The sequence below is a fragment of the Crocuta crocuta genome, unplaced genomic scaffold (genome assembly GCF_008692635.1).
Source record: "Crocuta crocuta isolate KB4526 unplaced genomic scaffold, BGI_CrCroc_1.0 scaffold10, whole genome shotgun sequence".
In the NCBI taxonomy this organism is placed as follows: Eukaryota; Metazoa; Chordata; class Mammalia; order Carnivora; family Hyaenidae; genus Crocuta; species Crocuta crocuta.
The window spans coordinates 372,361-393,654 of NW_027527551.1; the positions used below are offsets into that span (position 1 = coordinate 372,361).

Sequence of the window (21,294 nt, forward strand, 5' to 3'; positions counted from 1 at the left end):
CAATAATAGGAAGTGATACAACAAACCTACTGATCCTAAAACACACAACTTATCAGTAAAAGATTGTTTAAATGATATTTATGTACTTCAAGGCTAGGGGCATGCTGCTATCGTAGTAGCTGTGCCAGGTTTTAGAGCCCCTGAGCATCTGAGTTTGAATCCTGATTCTGTGACTAAGTGTGTGGTCCTAGCAATCACGGCTCTCAGACCTCTAAACTTGAGTATCCTCATCTGTAAAGTAGGGACAGTCCAACTACCCCGCACAAGGCTGCGGTGACATTTAGAAATAGGGTACAAGTACAAAAACATCCAGCATCATGACTGGCACAGAGTAGGCATTCAATAAACAGTAGCTGCTATTAGGAATGAAACAGATTTAGCATTACAGAAAAACAACCTTTTAAGCAGATCATTATATTCTTAGAAGTCTAATAACTGGGTTAGTTATGAAATAGGCAAGTTTAAATGGGAAATGAATAACCAACCATGTTTTATACTTTAAGAAGTAATGGTACAAATGCTCTATAGAATTTATAGTCACTTTAATTCTTAATTTTTAGCAGAAGGGATAGATTTTTAAATTTTTTAAAAAAATTTTTTATTCATTTTTGAGATAGAGAACAGAATCGGAAGCAGGCTCTCCAGGCTCTGAGCTGTCAGCACAGAGCCCAACACAGGGCTCAAACCCATGAACTGCAATGCGAGATCATGTCCTGAGCCGAAGTTGGACACTTGATCGACTGAGACACCCAGGTGTCCTTCTGGGTGTAATATTGTTATAGCTTACCATTTATTTTGAGATAGAGGGAGTGCGCACATGTGCATGAGTGGGCGAGGGGCAGGGAGGGAGAGAATGAATCCCAAGCAGGCTGCGTGCTAACAGTGCAGAGCCCAGTGCAGGGCTCTCTCTCTCACAAACCTTGAGATCATGACCTGGGCCAAAACCAAGGGTCTGATGCTTTAAATGACTGAACCACCCAGGTCCCTGCGCACCCCCACCCCCGAGCTTACCATTTTTATTTCCCAGTTTACATTCCACTGTTTCATGTTACTGAAACGCCATGTTTTAATTGCATCTCCTGTGCTGGCATCCATCCTAATCAGTCTGTTATATGCAATTCCAATAAGTTCTTCTTTTTTTCCTCCTTGGAACCTATAGTATTAAAATACCATAAATATCTGAAAACACATTAGGGGTTGGAGGACATGTTGCTCTGGTTTTCTTTTCTTTTCAATAGAGAGAGGGTGCAGGTGAGCAAGGGAGAGAGAGAGAGAGAGAGAGAGAAGCGGGGCTTACCCAGTGTTGGGATCGAACTCACAAACTGTGAGATCATGACCTGAGTCAAAGTCGGATAGTTAACCAACTGAACCCCTGTTTTTAAGATGTACTCTTTAAATCTCAAAAAAGTGATAGTCTTGGGGCGCCTGGGTGGCTCAGTTGGTTAAGCATCCAACTTCGGCTCAGGTCATGATCTCACAGTTCGTGGGTTCGAGCCCCACATCGGGCTCTGTGCTGACAGCTGGCTCAGAGCCAGGAGCTGTATCTCAGAAATAAATAAAACATTTAAAAAAAAATTTTTTTAAAAAGTGATAGTCTTATATAAGTAAAAATAGAAATATAAGTAAAAATAGAAATGTAATCATTCTGAATGTTGAGGGGGGTGGAGGAGAGAGAGAATGTATGGAGGGGAGGGGTGGAGGAGAGAAAATCTTAAGCAGGCTTCACACTCATTGTGGAGCCTGGATGCCGGGCTCGATCCCATAATCCTGGGATCATGACCCGAGCTGAAATTAAGAGCTGGACACTCAACTGACTAAGCCACCCACCCAGACACCACAATCACTCTGATTTTTTAATGTAAAAATCACAAGAACAGAAAACACATTTCAATATTCTTTACATTTTGCGGTAAAACTGCTTAATGGATCTCAGTAGGTATTTTAAATGTTTAATTGAAATAGATTAAAAAAGTACAGATTTAGATTTATACATAGGTAGTAGAACCACTGACCTTGCAATAAAGTGTGTGATGCCAAATTCTGGTAACGACTGCCATGCTTGAATAAATCTCATCTTGGCTTCAATTAGACTCATCTGAGCTACATTCTGATGGGCCTCCAAGATCCTTGCTGTTATCTAAACATGATTAAACATACCTTTACCATTAGACAATATATTCATGGCAGGATCAAAACAAAAAATGAAAAACTGAACTATGTGCCCCACAATCACATCTGAGAGTTGGAATTAGGAAATTTGGGAATTTTAGTTAAATAATGATTCTTCAAAATAAACCTTGATATATTTCCTTTTAATTTCAGTTTCCATAGATCCAAAAAACAAAAAGTACTATATTAGTATTATGCCACTTGAGACATATTCCAAGGACACACACATGTTGCTGCTTTTATAAAAGGACATGTTCTAATCCTGTACATGATGAGTTTTAAATTTAGCACCAAGATACAGTATCAGAATGAGTACCTGGAATATAAATTCCTAGCAGACTATTTATTAGCACCTTTAAAGTACTGGAAACCACCATAAAGATTTTTTAAGTTCTAAAGGTATCATTAGAAAAGTTAACTTTTAATTTAAATTACACTCACTTTGGGATGACTACTCCCACGAAGAGTGGAAGGAAATTAATCCATGGGGGCAGGGAGGGGACTGTAACTAGGGCTTTAAATATTTTGGGATTTACTTTCTTTCCTTTCCTTTTTTCTTTCTTTCTTTCTTTTTTTAAATATGGAGAACTTACCAAATCTCTTATATAGCCTGGCTGTAGATGGCAATGCGAGGAAAGAAAAAGGAAGCAGAAAGAAAAAAAAAAGGCAATCAGAAAAAATGGCAATGAAGCAAAGAAAAAGCTGCAGTAACCTGCAAACCAAAATTCCAGCCAAAAACCATGCAAAAAAATTACTTCAGGTAGAAACCAAGCAAAGTAAATGCAAGCATGAAAATGAAAATGAGAAAGCAGCGATTACTTTCCACTTAGAATACTGAGAAACACTTCATATTATTTTAGATTGTTAAGTGTTACTAAAATTATGGGTAGAAATTTGTAGGGAAAAAAATTAAAGAGAGCAAATACCCTTTCCCTGCTCATTTACCAGTTCTTACTGGTTAGGGCAGAGCTAATCATTTTAGTAGCAAATCAAAATTAATATTCAAAAACCTTTAATGTTTTCAGATTGAGTCAGATAATATGTATGACCCATGCACCATTTTTTAGAAATAAGTTGAAGGCATAAAATAAGTGCAGTGACCATATTGTTTCTTTATTTACACAAGAAAAGCAACCCCCTCAATTACCATCTGTTTTTTGCATCCTTTTTCCTGGAAGGGAAAATGAAGAGACGCTATATACTACACACTAGGAATGGTGGCTGTACACACAGTAGTCTATTTCAATGTGTATGAACATGGATAAAACACACAACCCTTTTCTTGAAAATGTTAAAACACATTTTGGGAGTCACAGTCCTATAAGGGTATATAAAGCAAGTTTAAATAATACACAGTTTTGGGGATTTAAAGTAGATTAAATGTAACAAGTTCTCTACACTGACGACCGGGTCCAAAGGAAAATCTCAAGCCCTAACAGGAATGAAGGACCCCACGGCCCAGACCGCCTCCTACTGGACTACTGAACACCACTGTACTAGTGAGTTTAACGATTATCAAGCCCTATGTCCAACAGCTAGTACAGCATGTGACACAAATCAGCAACTAAACTTCTGTGCATCATCACTTACTAGGTGTCAAGGCAATACGTGGTCTCTTACCTTCTGGAAACAACCTATAAATTTGGTTAGGGAAAGGAGGATTACAAAAGAATGTGTGTTTGATAAAACGCCAACATGGAAGACAAGGCTGGAAGAATCCTTAACCACGGACCAAACACATTGCCACCCCACCAGTTGAAGACCATCAAATATGCACTGTTTTTGTCCTCCAGAGAATTTTTACTTGACAATCTATAGCTGAGGAAACAATTCAGTACTCATCTCTGACAACTAAACCAACATTTGGCAATCTTCACAGTTCCACTTTAAGATCTTTTTTTTCCTGATACCTCACAGTGAAATAAGCTTGCTAAGTTTGAAACTGTTCTTGCCTTTGAAGGAAAATGAATCCACTTTCAGAAACAAGAATTTTTTTACAAGTAGTTTTTAAATGAAATAAGAATAAAAAAATGAAATTAGTACTTGATTCATTTTCCCTTTTTAACTTACAATCTACATTCCACAAATCTCCCCAGGGCAGCATTTCCTCCATTCCTCTCTACTCCCACATTGAAGGACTGTGGGATAAACAATTCCCATGTAGCTTACACAACCTCTGAAACTTAAATACAAAAACTTGGTAATTAAAATTTCTGGACATTTCTAGCTAAGTGATTTCCAAACGCCTATGATAAACATCATATTTAAAGTTAGGAATTAATAAGTGTTGGGCCCTTTCAGTAATGTTTTAGAATTACTCTGTAGCAGAGATAAAAATGAAACATTTATTTTAAAGGTCTTCTTCACCCCCCACCTCAGACTGAAGCCCTTGCCTTTTATGGCCTGATGTTTGGTGTAGAGAATACTGGGGGCTATCCCAAATGAAATTCCCCTGCAAAGACCTCTTATGTTGTACTGAAGAATCATTTTCCTAAATAGCAATCCTTTTATGGTATTAATTTCCAGGAAAGGAATTCTAAACAGTGAACAAAAGCAGTGAATTTCAATAAAAATTTACCAAACTCTGTCACACATCACGCAAATCTTGGTTTAGGTTTTTGACTGTTAAGACAGTGTTAAAATGTAGACTATCTCTACCCTTGTAAAGTTTTTCTCCAAAGCTGGAAAAGTCAATTCTGACAGTGGGAAGAGTTGCTCCAGGCTCTGTCAGGAAACACTGGCTGTGCTTTATACCACACATACATAAGGAATAAAACTACATGCATGAAGGAACTCAAAGCACCCACACCATTTCGATTCTCTGAAAGAACACCCTATTAAGAGAGTGGTTTCCGTAGGGTGTTTAGAATAAATATGCTTCCAACTATTTGACCTTATGGTCTGTCATATTAAAATGATGAATATTTTTTTAAAATGATCAAACTGATCGAAGGCTATCCCACATCCTATTTTATATTCCAGCCACCTCATATGAAATTAAGACCATCATTAAGGCTAAAAAGTTTTAACAGAGGAAACTAAAGTACATGTACAAAATCATACTAGAAGCAAAGAGATGAAGTAAAATGAATCAAATACCTGCTTGTTCTTGTACTTTTTTAGATAGCGAGGGGACACCAAACATTCAGGATTTATGTCAGTTGTGATCTGCTCTGGTATTAACTGAGGATCTGGGTTTAAATGCTGCATCTTCAGAAAGGAAAGAATATTTTGAACTTCTAAGTTATAAGAACTGTCTGCCATGGTCTTGCCTTTGGAGGCTAATCTGCAGGCTGCCATCCAGTGTGCATACTGTTTTTCCTGTTGAAAAGAAATACTGAAATGTGAAATGTATCACATGATGGGTCCTTTGAGTAGAAAATGTAAGGATGACTGGTCAATGCACTAGGGAATCAAAGAAAACTGAAGTTCACACTTTCAGTTGGAAAACTTACATTGTCACAACGAAGCCAGATTTCATTCATGCCCTCTGCAACTGGGATCAGGAGTTTAATGTTAAATTTTTGGCCTGAAATGTTTACATCTGGCGTAACTTCACATCCTGTAATAAATTATTAAAATGGTCAAATTCACCTTTAAGAAATCCTAAGCCAATACAGGCAGCTCTCATTTTATGGTATCTTAACATGCTGAATTTTGCTATTTTGGAATCTTTAAATTGGGAAGCAAACATTTATCGTCCAATAATTGTTTCGGGTAGAGCAGGAGTGCCAGATCTAGTATACAAAAGAGGCATAATGCAGTTTGTGGTCCTCACAAAACTTCACTGAAGAGAAGGAAAGGGTCCTGTTTAAAGGATATTACCAAAAAACACCATCCCACAAGTTGATATTGTGCTGTTTTAATATCATTCAGTTCCTTAAATCTTAAGGTATTTGGGACTTTTATGTTGGTAAATGTATAGGGATAATGTTTTGGTAAGAATAAGCGACTTTTTAAAAGTAAACCTCTCTGCCCAATGTGGGGCTTGAACTCATGACTCTGAGATCAAGAGTCACCGGCTCTACTGGCCAGGAGCCCCAGGAATAAATGACTTTTATGATGCCTTTTCTGTTAAGCATTAGCTAGCAGCTTTACAGAAGAGCACACGCATGGATTGAACATACACTCAGTGAGACGGCAGGATGATGGCCGGCATGAACAAGCAGTAACCAGTGTAACAGAGTGCAGAGGCGCCCTGCAATCTGACCTCGTTCCACACTTCTCTGTCACTTAATTACTGCCGACTTGTTGAACATCTGGAAGCCCAAATTTCCCAACCTTAAAACTCTACCTCACAGGAATACTGTAAAATAAGATAATAGACATGTCAGAGCTTTCTAAACGATATTCCAGTTGTCACCCTCAATGTGTCTCAAGACCATCAACTAGGCTCCTGGACTGTGAGCAGGGCCTGTGGTCGCTTTGCTCTGTGTACAGGAGCAACTTCTCTCTGCACAGAGAGTATAAGGAACAAGATAATAAAACTCTATATATCCACCACAGAGAAAGAACACATGTAAAGTTAAAGCCCTGAATTGAAAGAAACAGAACACTGTACTTTTCTTTAATGTTTACGTATTCTGATAAAGAGAGAATGGGCACCACATGCACATGCAGGAGGTGGGGCAGGGGAAGGGGGAGGCGGAGGGGGGGGCGGTGAGAATCCCAAGCACCCAACTGCGGAGCCCAGCTGGGGCTCAATCCCATGAACTAGGAGATCTTGACCTCCGCTGAAATCAAGAGCTGGACACTAAAGCAAGTGAGCCACCCCAGTGCCCCAAGAAACAGAACATTTTAGATAAATGGGAGGTCCTCTTCTCCTCTCCAGAAACACCTATCATGAATTTAGTGGACTTTCTCTCCCTGTGCTTTCTTTTAAAAAATATTAGCTATAGCATTTAATTAAGTCTTTCTGTACAAGTACTACAAATGCTCAGGAAGTTGTACGGTAATGGATTTCATCTGCCAAGTTAACACAGATGTTTGAAGATATGAGATCTTTTGCTGATTTCATTAATCATTCAGGCAGACTTAAAGTACACAATCCCATAATAATGTCTCTCTCTTTTAAAAGTAAAATACCAAAAACAACCCTAAATATCTGAGAGAGGCAAAGTGAGTGGTGACTCAGGTGCTAGTGGAGGCGCAGAGGCACCTATTAGGCCACATCTCAGGCAATATTCACTCCATGCCACGTCGGCCACCTCCGACCATGGCAATGTGCCACACCTCACCGTAGCCCAGTTACTGCTCCTCTGACGTGTTCAATGCAAAGAGCCCATTCTAACCACAATCTTCAAACTATCTGAGTCCTGCAACCCTTCCATTTCTCCCCAGCACGCGTTCACTTCTTCCTTTCCGGAGTCCAGCCTGGACACCATCCACCAGCTATCACATCCAACTCCCTAGACTCGCTGTGTTTCTGTTAATACACACTAACCGAAACCTTAACCCTGGCTCCATCCAACCACCTACCTTTGACTTGCCCATAATAGGCTGCTGAGCAGTCTAAGGAGCGGAGGGAAAAAATAAAAACCCACAAAGCCAAGCAGATAGGATCACTCGGAATTCATGGATTCCCAACCTCTACCTGGCCCTCAACATGTGCAGTCCTTCTGTGTTTTCAGACACTCTCAACAGTGTTTTATTTCGAATTAAACACTGCCGCTCACTCAGGGGACAACTTCAAATCTTGTTTCCGAGAAAGCCATGAGAAGTGGTCACACAGCTTCCTGCTGCCCTCACTTCCAGTGGGACGGCGTCTCTGCTATCCGAGTGGGCTGAGTTTTCTGCCAGCCCCAGAACCCTGCTCCATCACACAGATCCTCTTCCTCTCCCAGACATAGTTCTCTTCCTGTTTCTAGTGTGATGTTTCCATCAGCGTTTCACTTCCCCAGGTCTCTCCAATCTTGAAACAAAATGCCTTTCCCCTCTACCTTATACCACCCTCTGCTCTTACTGCCCTCTCCTCCTTCCTTGTCACAGGGAAGGTTCTCCAAAAAGCGATCTTTGTTTCCTCCTATTTACTTCTTGGTGACTGTACTTCGGCTCCCATACTCAGAAGGCCACTGATCTGCTCCAATCTGTTCTGCATCAAGGCCACTAACCATCTCCAATGCGGCTAAATGCTATGGAAGCTCGATCTTTATCTCACTTTTCTGTAGCATTTGATGCTAATAATTACTCTTTTTTGAAACAACTTTTATCTTTGTTCCTATCATACCTCATTTCCATGGTCTTTGTAAGCATTTTTTGTTTCCCTTCCACTAATCTGCCCTAACTCAAACACCAGTGTTCTACGTGTTCTGTTCTTAGCCTTTTTCATATTACAGCCAGCCATTCTAACGGCTGCCATTTATCATTAATGCTAAAACTAAAACTACTACCATCAGTGTCTGCAGTGTGGATCTCCCGTGATCCAGAGGCCTACAAGTTATCTTAACAGATATCCCACAGGCACCTCAAATTTAAAATAACCCAAAATTAAACTCACTGTCCTCCTCAAACTCAGCTCTTCTATATTCTCACCTCTCTCTATCCAACTTGTAGGAGCCAGAAACAACTCCCTCCCCAACAGCCTCTCCCAAGTCAACCACCCAGGATGCTTCCTGACTGGGCTTCCTTGGGATCTTCTGAATTTTACTCTTTTCTCCATCCATATTGATCACCTGAGTCTGGATCACTGTCACTGCTCTAAACTTACTCCTCTCTACTGTAGCCAGTATCAAGGACGGATCTTCTTATTTTCAGGTTAATGCTCTTTCAGTGGCACTTCACTGCTGCCACTTTAAAAAACAATCTCTCTGGGGTGCCTCGGTGGCTCAGCTGGTTGAGTGTCCGACTTTGACTCGGGTCATGATCTCACAGTGGGTTCGAGCCCCACACTGGGCTCTGTGCTGACAGCTCAGAGCCTGGAGCTGCTTCTGATTCTGTGTGTCCCTCTCTCTCTGCCCCTCCTCTGCTCATGACCTGTCTCTCTCAAAAATAAATGTTAAAAAAAAAAGTCTCTTTAACATTTCTATCCTCTAAAATGTGCCCATTTCTTCAGCTGTTGTCTGAATCAGATTCAACAGCCACTCAGAAGCAGTCATCCTCCCCCTTGAACTCTACTTTGCAGCAGCGCAAAACCCCCTGTGGTTGCTGATGCTTTTCTCCAGGCATTTCTGCACACTGATCTCTTACCTAGAACTAGCTGGTTTCTTACCAACTCTCCTTCCTTCCATGGGCCTTGGGTTAGGCACTGGATCTGACTTGCATTATCTCCCCCAGAATATCCCCCACCGTCGCTGAACACTGAGACGGCACTCACTCTTACCTTGGCTCCTCCTCTGACCTGTTACTTTTTTAAGTACTACTTATTGCCCAAATTGTCACTGTTTATCTCCCAACATGCTCTAAACACCCAGAGGGGTGGGTCTGTAACCTGTTCTTGCTCATGTCTCCAGGATCTAGCACAGTTTGCAGCACAGGAATTCAATCGGTATTTGTGGAACTGAATTTTTTTTTTAGAACTTTTCATTTTAGATCTCTAAAGGCCTTAGAGAGGATCTAGTCCAGGGTCCAAAGGCATGGAGAACACTCTCATTCCTTAGAGGAAAGTACTGAGGTCCAAATGGGCTATTTTTTCTAAAATCACAGGGCTTGTTTAACAGCAGAGCAAGATGTAAGCTAGTGGTATCTTCATTAGTGTGATGTGTGGGAAAATGGCTCGCTGGGGAGGGCCTAGAAGAGGCAGGATGACAGCACACCGAAGAAGTCACTTTCCATACCAGGACGTGTGCCTTCAGTCATGCAGGGAAAAGGTTAGGGATGTAACATGGTCAGAGAGGGCAGGGGCCAGAACACAGATCTAGTCTCTAAATCGAAAGCAGATAATGGGGCTGGTCCTGGGTAGCTGAGAAGAGAAGCAAGAACGAGAGCTTCTCAACAGATTCTAAGAGTAACAAAAAAAGACACACAAAAGTTAATTCATGGGTCTTGGAAAGAAAGGGAGTGAGCCTACTTCAGAGTTTTAGGAAAGTTACAGAATTCTAACACATGGGCATAGCAATCTTCTACCCAGGACAGGGGGTTCCTGTTTTTAAAAACAACAATTCAGACAACTACTGGGCAGAACACAGGGCAGAGATTTAGACATTTTGTTGAAATATATGAGAAATATCCTAACGTACTATGTAGAAAAGAAAATGAAGACTATGGATCAGGGATAACACCTTTATATTTTAACCAGTCAATGAAATTATTTTGAGAATAATTTTTTTGAATGAGTCAGGGGCCCCCTTCTTGGGTACTTTTATCCAAATATGGACATTTTTAGTTAGAAAGGCATATTGCTTTACATATAATGATAAATGTACATGCAAAATGTAACACAGAGGAGAAACAGGCTGCGCCGACAGGAATGAACTGCTTGAACACCTGGCCTGCCAAAGGAACTGCAACCTTTTCTACAACCAAGAGGCCGGGAAACCAGGAGGCTGCCCTTGCAGCCCCACAGCTTGGAAACACTAGCTCCTTTCTCAACTCTGCCTCTCCAACCCCTTGGTTAGGAATTGAAGTCTTACGTGAATGCATCTGATCAGAATCAAAATCGCACTGGAAATGAGTCCAGAAAATTAGTTTTCTAGCCTTTGCTGTAAAGAGTGTGGAACAGTGAGATGCCAATCAACCGCATTCTCCACCAAGCACGCTCGTGCCAAGGATGTAGTGAGTGGGCGTTAGGCTCGTAGGAGTAGCTCTTGCTAGAAGCGAGCCAGGTGGTTTTAGTGAATATCCCCACAAGTGAAGGGCTGATCAACAATCTGCAATACCCTGCAGAAAAATCATGGCAGGAGGCAGCAGTCCTCCAGCTGTAGAAGAACCAGACCAACCTGGACAGGACATTCTCCTCCTACCTGAACCACTGCATCAATCAGATAAAAGAAATGAAGAAGCAGTGTAAAGAACCTAAGAAGTCACCCAAGTGGGGAGTGAAATGGAAAAAAAAAAACAAACCAAAGCCAGTAGCTGTGAGCCCTTATTCAGGATCAACCCATGCCACAGGAAGCAAGGTTGCCACAAGGGAGTAAAAACATATTGAATGACATGTGCCTCAAATACCAGCCCCTAGGGACAGCTTTGGATCTGAAGGGACAAGAGGAAACCAATGAGATTCAGGTTGTCAGCGCAGAGGAGCCTCAGAGGGGTATCCTGGGGCTACTCCAGGAGCCAGACAGAGCAGAGTGTTGAACAAAAATGTGCAAGGAAGAGGTGTTGCGGGAGGGTAAGAACTTGGCCAAGCCCATAGGTGTCTGCTGTCCCACTGCTGAGACAAGAAAGAGACTGGGGGCTCTAAGGGGACCAGCTGATCAGTGAAAGCAGGAAGAAGAGCAGGATGCTGATGAGGAAGGGAGAAGCCAGCAAATATGGAGAGGACTACAACACAGACGAGAATGAGGAAAACCTGAATGACCTAATGCTGAAGATGAGAAAAGAGGTACCACAGATTTACTTGAAGAAAAGTGGAATCACTTCAAATGAGGATTGCACAAAGAGATTATAACAAAATATTCATGTGAAACGGAATGCCCAAAATTGTGACCAAAAACTATGTACCAAAAGAAGAATCTAGACCTAAAAAAGTACCTAAAGGAGTAATGTGTGCTGAGAAATGCACCCCTGCCCCAACCCAGCCAAATGAGGTTTATTTACTATTAGCCAACAGAAATTTTTCCATCAACACTGGTCACTCCAAGGCTTTCCTTACCTCTTAGGTTCATCTGATGAGCTGGTGTGCCACTGGATTCTTCTTTGCTTTTATAGCAAGAAATAGATGTATCTTTAAAGGTGCACCAATATTGCTTGTAACCTTTTAGAGTCAGCTTTTTTGGCCTATGTGTCAAATAGAATTAAGAGAAAAACCAGTCTTGAAATAAGTTTATCGACAGTATGTGTTTAAGCAGCAGCCAAGTTTCACAACATTAAAATTCTGAGGCCAAGTTTTACATATATTGAACTAAGTTCCCTTGGGCCAGCGTGTTCTGTTCAATATTGCTGTTATTGGATTTGCCCCTTCTCAATCAATCTACTCAGGAAGATCTCACAGTGAATGGGCAGAGGATAAAGACAGGAGAGCCAACATTCTAGTATTTCTGTCAGTGGTAGTCATCTCTGTCACTACCAGCAGGTCATATGGAAAAGACAAGAAATGAAAGGTGAAGTAAATGTCACCAGTTGGAAGGCTTCTACGTCCTATAATCACCGGCAGGTCATGAGTGTATGCAGGGCTGCCTTTCGAGCCTCTCTGAAGAAGCAGGTGCACTGAGCATTAACTGAAGCGAGGAAGTGCTGGTCTCCCTTAGGGCGTATCTGAATGGTGCTTCAACGTGCCATCCCAAGGCCAACGTGAAGATGACAGAACAGTCATGACGGAGAGTGGGTGAGTAAAGGTGTGTAATGGGGAAGACAAGGGTAGGGAGCAGCATCTGAAATCATGCTCTTATCTTAGAAACGTCCCATATGGTAAGTTGTTATATGTTTAGCTACAGTAAATGGTTTATTCCATTATGGCTTCACACCTTCCATATCGCCTCCTCTCCTTTCTCCCCTCTCTGCTTTAATGCCTAGATTCTGTGGACTGTGCCCAGATTGATAAAAGTCTAGATAAGATACACAAGAACCTCACTATAAAACGTTCCATGAACAAGTGAATAAAATTCAATAGAATCTGGGACTCTGAATAAGGAAATAACTGCTGGCAATAATAGTTCATTATGTCCTGCTTTCACTCAGAGGGGATGCTTTATACTAAAATGCCACTGTATGTTTCAATCTATATGATGCAATCTAGGTTACATAATCTTTGTTTTTCCCCTTTAAGAAAAATGTTTATCAGATAAAACAACTCAGGAGTACTGCAATTATAATTTGGTAAAGATGGTTATTTTCTCTCATAATTCAGTGCTCCTCTAACTAGTAAATGCTTTTACAGATGCGTATGCTAAAGTAAATTCCAACATCAATGTGACTATTAAATTGATACTTGTCATTCATTAATATTTGGAATTCCTCCCCTTTTTGTACTTACTTAAAAACTTTAATATAGTCAGCAAGTTCAGGAATAGAAGTGATGTCACCCTAGGGAAAGAATTAAATCATTTTTTTCTGATTTTTCTTGAAATTTGAAACTCTAATGTTTAGTATCTGCTATCAAGTATCAGTTTATTAAGTAAACAAAATTACATAAAATACAAATTAAGGTTTTAAAGGTACAATCAATGTATGGTCATATGTATAAAGTCTTTTTTCTTTTTAAGTTTATATTCTGTGTGTGAGAGAGAGGGAGAATGCCAAGCAGGCTCCACGCTGTCAGCACAGACCGCAATACGGGGCTCAATCCCATGAACCTTGAGATTGTGACCATGGCTGAAAACAAGAGTCTAAACAACTGAGCCACCCAGGCACTCCACCAAGTCATTTTTAAATGGCATAAAAAGCTAATAAAAATTTTGATCAAAATGGCTGTTCATATAACCTTTAAGAACAGATTACTGATTCTAATTCAGCTAAAATTGTTTATATCTGCATATGAAAATTTTCTAAAATCCTAACAGCCCTTAGGTGTTCCTGCTATAATAACTAATTCCTAAGCTTTAAAACTAAACTTAGCATTTAAAATTTTTCCCAAGATCTATTTTTCTCTTTCTGTAACATTTCAAATGTGAAGCTCACTGAGTGGATTTTACCATGACTTCACACTACCTTTTACTCTGCAGAAATGTTCTCCCACTGCTTGTGAGAGAATGTGCAGATATCACAAGAGCTATCTTTACTGTACTGAAAGTACTAGAGATTAGAATAATATTAATTTAAAAATCTTCCCTGAAAGTTTCTGAGAAGTCAACACCTATGTTCTCTAACGCATTAAACCCACAAAAAGGTAAGAATCAATTCAAACTAAACTAGAAGGGAAAAAGATTCACCCTACCAAAATTGTTGATGTTTTCCCTCCTTCCAAAGTGATCTCCAGGTCTGAGAGAGCAGCATCTACTTCATCCACGTCTTTGTCACTGTTGTTCAAATGATTCTCTGATGTCATGATTGATAGCTTATTGATGTGATACTAAAAACAAAAATGATATTTTACTTAAATGACTGTTCTAATTTTAGTAAAACTTTAAAATGAGATTACTATCTGCATCTATATTGAATGCTTTTCATCACTTGATTTGAAAAGATAAAAGCATCTAAGAACTAGAACAATGGGAAAATAAATGGCATTGCACCTGAAATCAGTGTCCAAAACATCCCAATAAATATTTATCCAGGATATATAAAAATGATTTAGTTTGGGAAGCCCTAGGACTTAGAGTTAGTAGGTCATCCACTAAGCTCCACATGAGCAGAGACTGTTTTATTATTTTCCCCACTGCGGTATTCCGTGTGTCCAGAACAGGTCCTAGAACCAGTGAGTACCAAATGAACAGAATATGCATCAAGTCTTTTGTAAAAATATATGAACACTGATTACCGTATGTTATTACTGTTACTCTGCAGAGGACAATTAGTTATTAGAATTAAGTTGAAAGCTAAAGCACCTCTTCCCCTGGCCCCCCAGCCTCAATTCAGTGCTGAAAACATGATCAGAGGAGGATGATGTTGATATTCTCAGTTACATAACAATGACAAGATGGATTACATTTATATGTGAATACACACATATGTATTTGTGTATATACACCATGAGTGGTGATAAATACTCCTTATGTAGATAGAAAAATCTTCACGTAAAGAATAGTTATGATTTTAAATACATTTAGGTAAGTCACTTAGAACACATATTAATAATCTATTAGACTTTGATGCTAAACCTTACAGTGGTTTCAGAGAAAGGTAAGGAGAACTTTTGAATCACTTAATCAGTTACTTCCTTTTTTTTTAAGTTTATTTATTTTGAGAGAGACAGAGTGTGTGTGCGTGTGAGCATGAGCAGGGGAGGAGCGGAGAGAGAAGTAGACAGAATCTCCAGCAGGCATCACGATGTCAGCGCAAAGCCAGATATGGGGCTCGAACCCACGAACTGGGGCTTGAACCATGAACCATGAGATCAAGACCTGAGCTGAAATCAAGAGCTGACACTTAACCTACTGAGCCACCTAGGTGCCCTTAATCAGTTTCATTTCAAAGCGTTAAGGCAATCCAAATTTCTAAAGTATTCATTCACTGAATACAATCTATTCATGGGAACACTGAATGAACTAATCTAAGGCCAACTGTCAGTGTTCCTCTATACTTTAAGATTTAGTGAATTGATAATGAATAGTCTCTGGCTGTACCTTCAATTTGTGCTGAAATGAGATCCCTCCAGTGACAGAAACTTCCATGTTCACAAACCATGGAGAATGTGGTAGGTTGAGGCCTCAATTGAGGCAGTGGCCTCAAATGTCAGAGTAACATTAAGAATCATGAAGAGAGTTGGTTAAAAATACATACTCTTAGAACTCTAGATGCTGGCGAGGATGTGGAGAAACGGGCACCCTCCTACACTGTTGGTGGGAATGTAAACTGGTACAGCCCGTCTGGAAATCAGTGTGGAGGTTCCTCAGGAAACTAACAATAGAACTNATACATACATACATACATACATACATACTCTTAGGTTCACCCCACAGAGTTAATTCAGCAAATCTGGAGTCCAGCCCAGAATCTGTATTTTTATTAAGTAACTTAGGTGAGTGATTCTGATGCAGAAAGTCCTTATAAGTTATACTGGAGAAAAACGCTGGCTACGAATGGGACGGTCATAAAACCCCAGCTTTGCTTTCAGAGGTGCATGGGTTATGTTTTAAATATTACAATACAGACTTGGACCTAATACTTTAAAAACGGTGTTATTAACTTTTCTGGTTTTGATCCATACCTCCTTACTTTGAATTATTTGTTTCTTTTTACTATTGTAGACTCCTGTTATACAGGAAACCAGAAGCCCCAAGTTCAGAGTGCAGGCTGTCTAAAATAAAAATAGTAGGCATTTCCTTGCCATCCTTACCAAGTTTCCCCCTTCTGTACTGGACGGATTCTTACTTAGAGCCTTCGGTTCAGTTTCTGGGAAGGCTTCTAAGAACTCGGGATTTGTGGTTCAAAACTCTCTTATTAAATCTAGATTCTAGGGCACCTGGGTGGCTCAGTCAGTTAAGTGTCTGATTTTGGTTCAGGTCATGATCTTGGGGTTTGTGGGTTCAAGCCCTGGGTCAGGCTCTGTGCTGACAGTTTGAGCCCTCAGCCTGCTTCAGATTCTGTTGTCTCCCTCTCTTTCTGCTCCTCCTCACTCACACTCTGTCTCTGTCTCTCTCACAAATAAACATTAAAAAAATATATTAATGAATCTAGATTCTAAAATGGTTCAGGAGAGCTATGCTTTGGGACATTCAGTTTCCACAAATCAAAATTCATGTTTTGAGGTGTTTTCTACTGCAATAAAACAGGCTATGTGCTGTACACTGGGTGAGAGAAAGCTACAAAATAATCCTATTTCTGTGAAAATACAACTGTGTGTATATTTGACCCATGGACAACATGGGGGCTAGTGGCACTGACTCTCCCCAAACTTTACTAATAGCCTGACTACCAGAACCTTACCACTAACAAGCAATTAACACATATTTTGTATGTTATATACTCATTCCTATCATAAAGCTTGAGAAAAGAAAATGTTAGGAAAACTATAAAGAAAATACATTTACTGTACTGTATTTATCAAAGAAACTGCACATAAATGGACCCATGCAGTTCAAGCCTGTGTTGTTCAAGGGTCAACTATATTTTCACTCAGCAAAATTTTCTGAGCACCTACTGTGCACTCAACATACGTATCTGTTGGTTTTTTAAAAAGTGCATTATTTCTATAATAAAAAGATAAAAAGAAATACTATGTAATAGAAATCTGTGAGTCCCCCAATTATGTGTACTATTATTCTGTCATTCAGAAAACTTCACTAGAAAATTTTGAGCCCATATTGTGAGAAAGATGTAGGTAGAAAACCATAATCCAAGTGAGGCATTTTGAATACAATTACTCCAGAATTTAATTCAAGAAATTCTTCAGATAGTCTGAATTATCCAGAAACACAATAGAAGATTCTTAACTAGCTGATTAAGCAAGTCTCTATCTAAACTAATTCATCTGCTATCAAAGATTTTCCTTGTTTAAGCTTTGTTTCAATTTTCTTCTTTCATCATATAAAATGAGAAATAAACTGAGGAGAAGTAAACATCATATAAACTGAGGAGATATAAGAATGACTAATCTAGTGGTCAGCTGGGTCTCAGTGTCTCTAAGAAGGCAGATTTGTGGAGGCCACCCTAATGTTATTTTACTAAAGGGGACGATTTTTGAAAATATAAGCACTACTGTATTCTGAAAAAGCTGGTATGCAAGAACTACATTTGAGAAAACACTGATTTAATCTAAGGGAAACATTACCTACTTAAAATTTTTTAACGTATTTGAGAGAGACAGAGACAGAGACAGAGACAGAGAGACAGCATACATGTCTGTGAGTAGGGGAGGTACGGAGAGAGAGGGAGAGACAGAATCCCGAGCAGGCTCGCACTGGCAGAGCCCGACATGGGGCTTGATCTCATGAACTGAGCTGAAATCAAGAGTTGGACTCTTTTAACGGACAGAGCCACCAGGTGTCCTTAACTACCTACTTAAGGATTATCATTCTGAAAACTGATTTATGTTTAGTTTTAGTAATCTATTAAAATTTATCATCTTTAAAATATTTTTGTTATAGTAACTTAAAAAATATTATCATCCCTAGCTAATTGCAAGTAATAAGCTTCATTTTAGAAATGAGATTTTCAACGTAGATCTTATATCTAAGGCAAAGCTGGGGTAGTTTTAAGCTAATGTATATCTGGGGGTGGGAGAATATTTTCTCCTATAGGAAACAGAAAAGTAACTGAAGTACCCGTAAACTCTGAGAAGACAAAAACTGAATTCATGTACTTATTTTGCCTTCTAAGTGTATATTCACTTTCAACACAGCAAAAAGGAAACACTATCAAAATGCTACATTCTGGAATTACAATGCAACTTTGCTATTTAAAAATAATCCCCTATCCTTTCCATTGAAAAGTCCCATTTACCAATACTCTCCACTACCTGCAGGGCTGCAAACATCATCATTTCTTCTTCTGTGCATTCAATCTCTTCTAGGAGAATAGCCCATTTGGCCTGCTCATAAAGCTGATTGATTCTGATTGCATCATACTGCAGCAAAAGAGACATAATCCTTTTGTAGTACATTACCTTCAATTTAAAAAAAACTTGAAAACTGAATATTTACTTTCAAAGCTTGACAAGTTTTAACATACATTTTTTCCCCTGGAATTTTTATTTAGTATCAAATACTCAATAATGAGAAAGAGAGTTAAGTATGTCTATATATACACCCACATCTGATTTTCCATTAAAAATAACATTAAAATATGCCAAAATATTATTCAGTATTAGAAACAGATTCTGTATCTTATTCTACATACAGGGAAATAATCATCAGATATTACAGAGCTCTTAAGAAAATGAATCTGACTTGAAAGACATCTCAAGTCAGGCAAAAGTGACTACTTTTCAGTGCTGTTTTGTAACCTGCCACACTAAAATGTTATAATCAGAGAGTCAATTATTTCAGGGAACATCTTACTCATAGGGAAAAGCATTCTTAGACAGTGTCAGGTCCTTGTAAAGAGCAATTATTTTAAGAATCAGAAATAAGAGTGTTCATATATGTACTTGTGGAAAATATTTATTTATACATTACTGAATTATCCATTTAGTTACGTTAAGAAAAATTAATGCTAATGTCTTAACAACACTATTTTAGAATCTTAACAAAACATCTATTGTGGGGATGAGCACTGGGTGTTATATGGAAACCAACCTGACAATAAACTATTAAAAAAAAAAAAAATCTAGCATCCTCTTCCCCAGCAAATGTAACTATGTTCCTAAAACAATTTTTACTAGAAATACACATGTCCTAAAAGGGATTAGAATTATTTTTACAGTTCCACTGTATACACTTTACTGTTATGTAAAGAATTACTTAAGCACAAAATAAAAAATGAGAACTATGTACATAAAAATCTAGACGATAATCTAGACAAGAAAAGGATGAGAGGTAGTCCAGAGAGGTTCCCCTCCTTCCAAGGATGATTAAAATAAGGAAGCAAAAGATCCCAATCTCTGTGCCATATCTATTCTAAGGAAAAATACTTGAGATTTCATAGCAAGCTTAACTATTCTCAGAAAAGCAAAGTATTTCAGTTGCACAGATGATACAATCATTTGGTATTAAAAACACATTACAAGGTTTGAGTATTAAATAGGAAGACATACAGACTTAAAGAATTTTTCTTTGAAGCAACATCTTTTGATTTATAATTAGAAATCTGAAAGTCACTGAAAAGGTACTATTTCAGAAAACTCTTCTTTTACAAAAAGCACAGCAGAAGAGAGGCTGTAATAAAACCCTTTAAAACTAACTCTACCAATTCTGTAGTACCAAGCTAGTGCTTTTAAAAATACAAATCAACCAAAAATTCAATTATTTTAACAAAAAGAAAAAGGTTTAATTATGCTTCCAACCTACTAACACAATAGACTTAATTCAAATACAGATGCCTTTGTCTAAAGCTTGGGCTTTTAATATTATTCAGACTTGCTATATACAAATGATTCCTCATCCTACCAACTCCAAAAAAACAAACATCCAAATGAACAAAACAAAAAGGAAAAAAAGAAGAGATCCCTCTAAAACCCTCGGTACCTTTGGATTCAAATCAAAAAAGCTGTAATACTTGAATCGGAGAAGCAAGGCCTCATTTTCCTTCACATCTTGTTCCATGAGAGATCTTGAGGAATCAAGCCACCTGGACAGATTAACAAGGGCAGTGAAACGAAGCAAGACAAGATTAATAAAATTATCTCTACCTCTCACTGGAGAAAGAAATTCTTCAACATACCTATATTTTAAAACTTACCCTTGGTTGATTTTTGCTTTGTCAAGAAGAGCCTGGGGCTTGAACATTTTCGCCAAGATTTCTGGTGATGTGATTGGCTGACTGACAGCAAGTATACCAGGGTTGCCTTCTGACAAAGCACTGTCACCAAACCAAGCAGAAGTTGGTGACAAGGGGCTTCCATCATGAGCATCATAAGTGGGGGTCATTGTTTTACTATAAAGTCCTGGGCTTGAATATATACTTCCTAATAAATAACATGAAAAATAGGTAGTAAGTATGAAGTGCAGAATCTTAGTTTTCAGTAATACATGCTATAATGACATAAAGCAAACTGTGAAACAAAAGCTTCATTCTGGAAGGAAAGCTTAGTACATTATTTCACCTGTCTTGAAAACATGTAAAATTAACTTTAACTCTATTTGTATAACATTAGAACATGTAATAACAAGGTCAAAAGAATATAATTACGTTGGCAGAAATTCTGGGGGGAAAATCAGTTCAAGAGAATTAGAAGGAAGAGAAGTTAAGGATATAGCTGAAGCAGACAGACGAAGTTTTTGTTTTTAATTGTGGCAAGGCTCACCTTTCAGAGGGCCGATGTAAAGAACATCAGTGCCTATAGGAAAGGAAAGAAAGGAATTCAGAAGGTAAAGGAAAGGCAACAATAGAAGACAGAAACAAAAGAATGAAAAGGAAAAAGAAGTGGGAAAAAGAAAATAAACAGATTTTTCCTAATATGAATCATAAACTGAAATATTTTAAATGAATTTAAGAGTAAAGAAACTTAGAAACTGTAACCTAAGTAAAATAAATATTTTTGTCTAATCAAAAGAATGAATTTGTGCTCAAGTCATGCGTCCAGGGACAAACATATCCACATTTATCACCCTTTGAAATCCATACCCTATTTTAAGAGCTCAATGTAACTGAATAAGTGCACATAAATTAAGAGAACAATTTTATATAAGTTAATGTTTTCTCAGTGAATAGCTAAACTGGTTCCAACAGATTTATAAATAAAGTATTAAAGCAAAGGGATAGATAAAATTTTGCTAGCAAAGATACATTTTATAATTAAGCCCCTGAAGGCAGGGATATTGTATCATCTAATTC

General features: G+C 38.7%; 1 protein-coding gene and 1 long non-coding RNA gene across 3 annotated transcripts in view; one reads left to right on the forward strand and one right to left on the reverse strand.

The window, feature by feature from the left end:
- The window catches only part of LOC144234869 (uncharacterized), a 106,535-nt gene that overhangs the window by 69,930 nt on the left and 15,311 nt on the right, over positions 1-21,294 (forward strand). The gene's annotated exons all lie outside the window — the stretch shown is intronic.
- The window catches only part of FERMT2 (FERM domain containing kindlin 2), an 88,065-nt gene that overhangs the window by 2,078 nt on the left and 64,693 nt on the right, over positions 1-21,294 (reverse strand). The window contains exons 4-14 of one of the 2 annotated variants that reach the window (XM_077768177.1): positions 20,200-20,425; positions 19,986-20,088; positions 18,320-18,427; positions 14,138-14,272; positions 13,238-13,287; positions 11,918-12,042; positions 5,625-5,731; positions 5,269-5,490; positions 2,763-2,783; positions 2,013-2,137; positions 1,012-1,153 (exon numbers count right to left, since the gene is read on the reverse strand). In XM_077768177.1, the coding sequence (XP_077624303.1) occupies positions 1,012-1,153; positions 2,013-2,137; positions 2,763-2,783; positions 5,269-5,490; positions 5,625-5,731; positions 11,918-12,042; positions 13,238-13,287; positions 14,138-14,272; positions 18,320-18,427; positions 19,986-20,088; positions 20,200-20,425 (1,364 nt within the window). The remainder of the gene's footprint in view (positions 1-1,011; positions 1,154-2,012; positions 2,138-2,762; positions 2,784-5,268; positions 5,491-5,624; positions 5,732-11,917; positions 12,043-13,237; positions 13,288-14,137; positions 14,273-18,319; positions 18,428-19,985; positions 20,089-20,199; positions 20,426-21,294) is intronic. The other variant, XM_077768185.1, reaches the window with a different exon arrangement.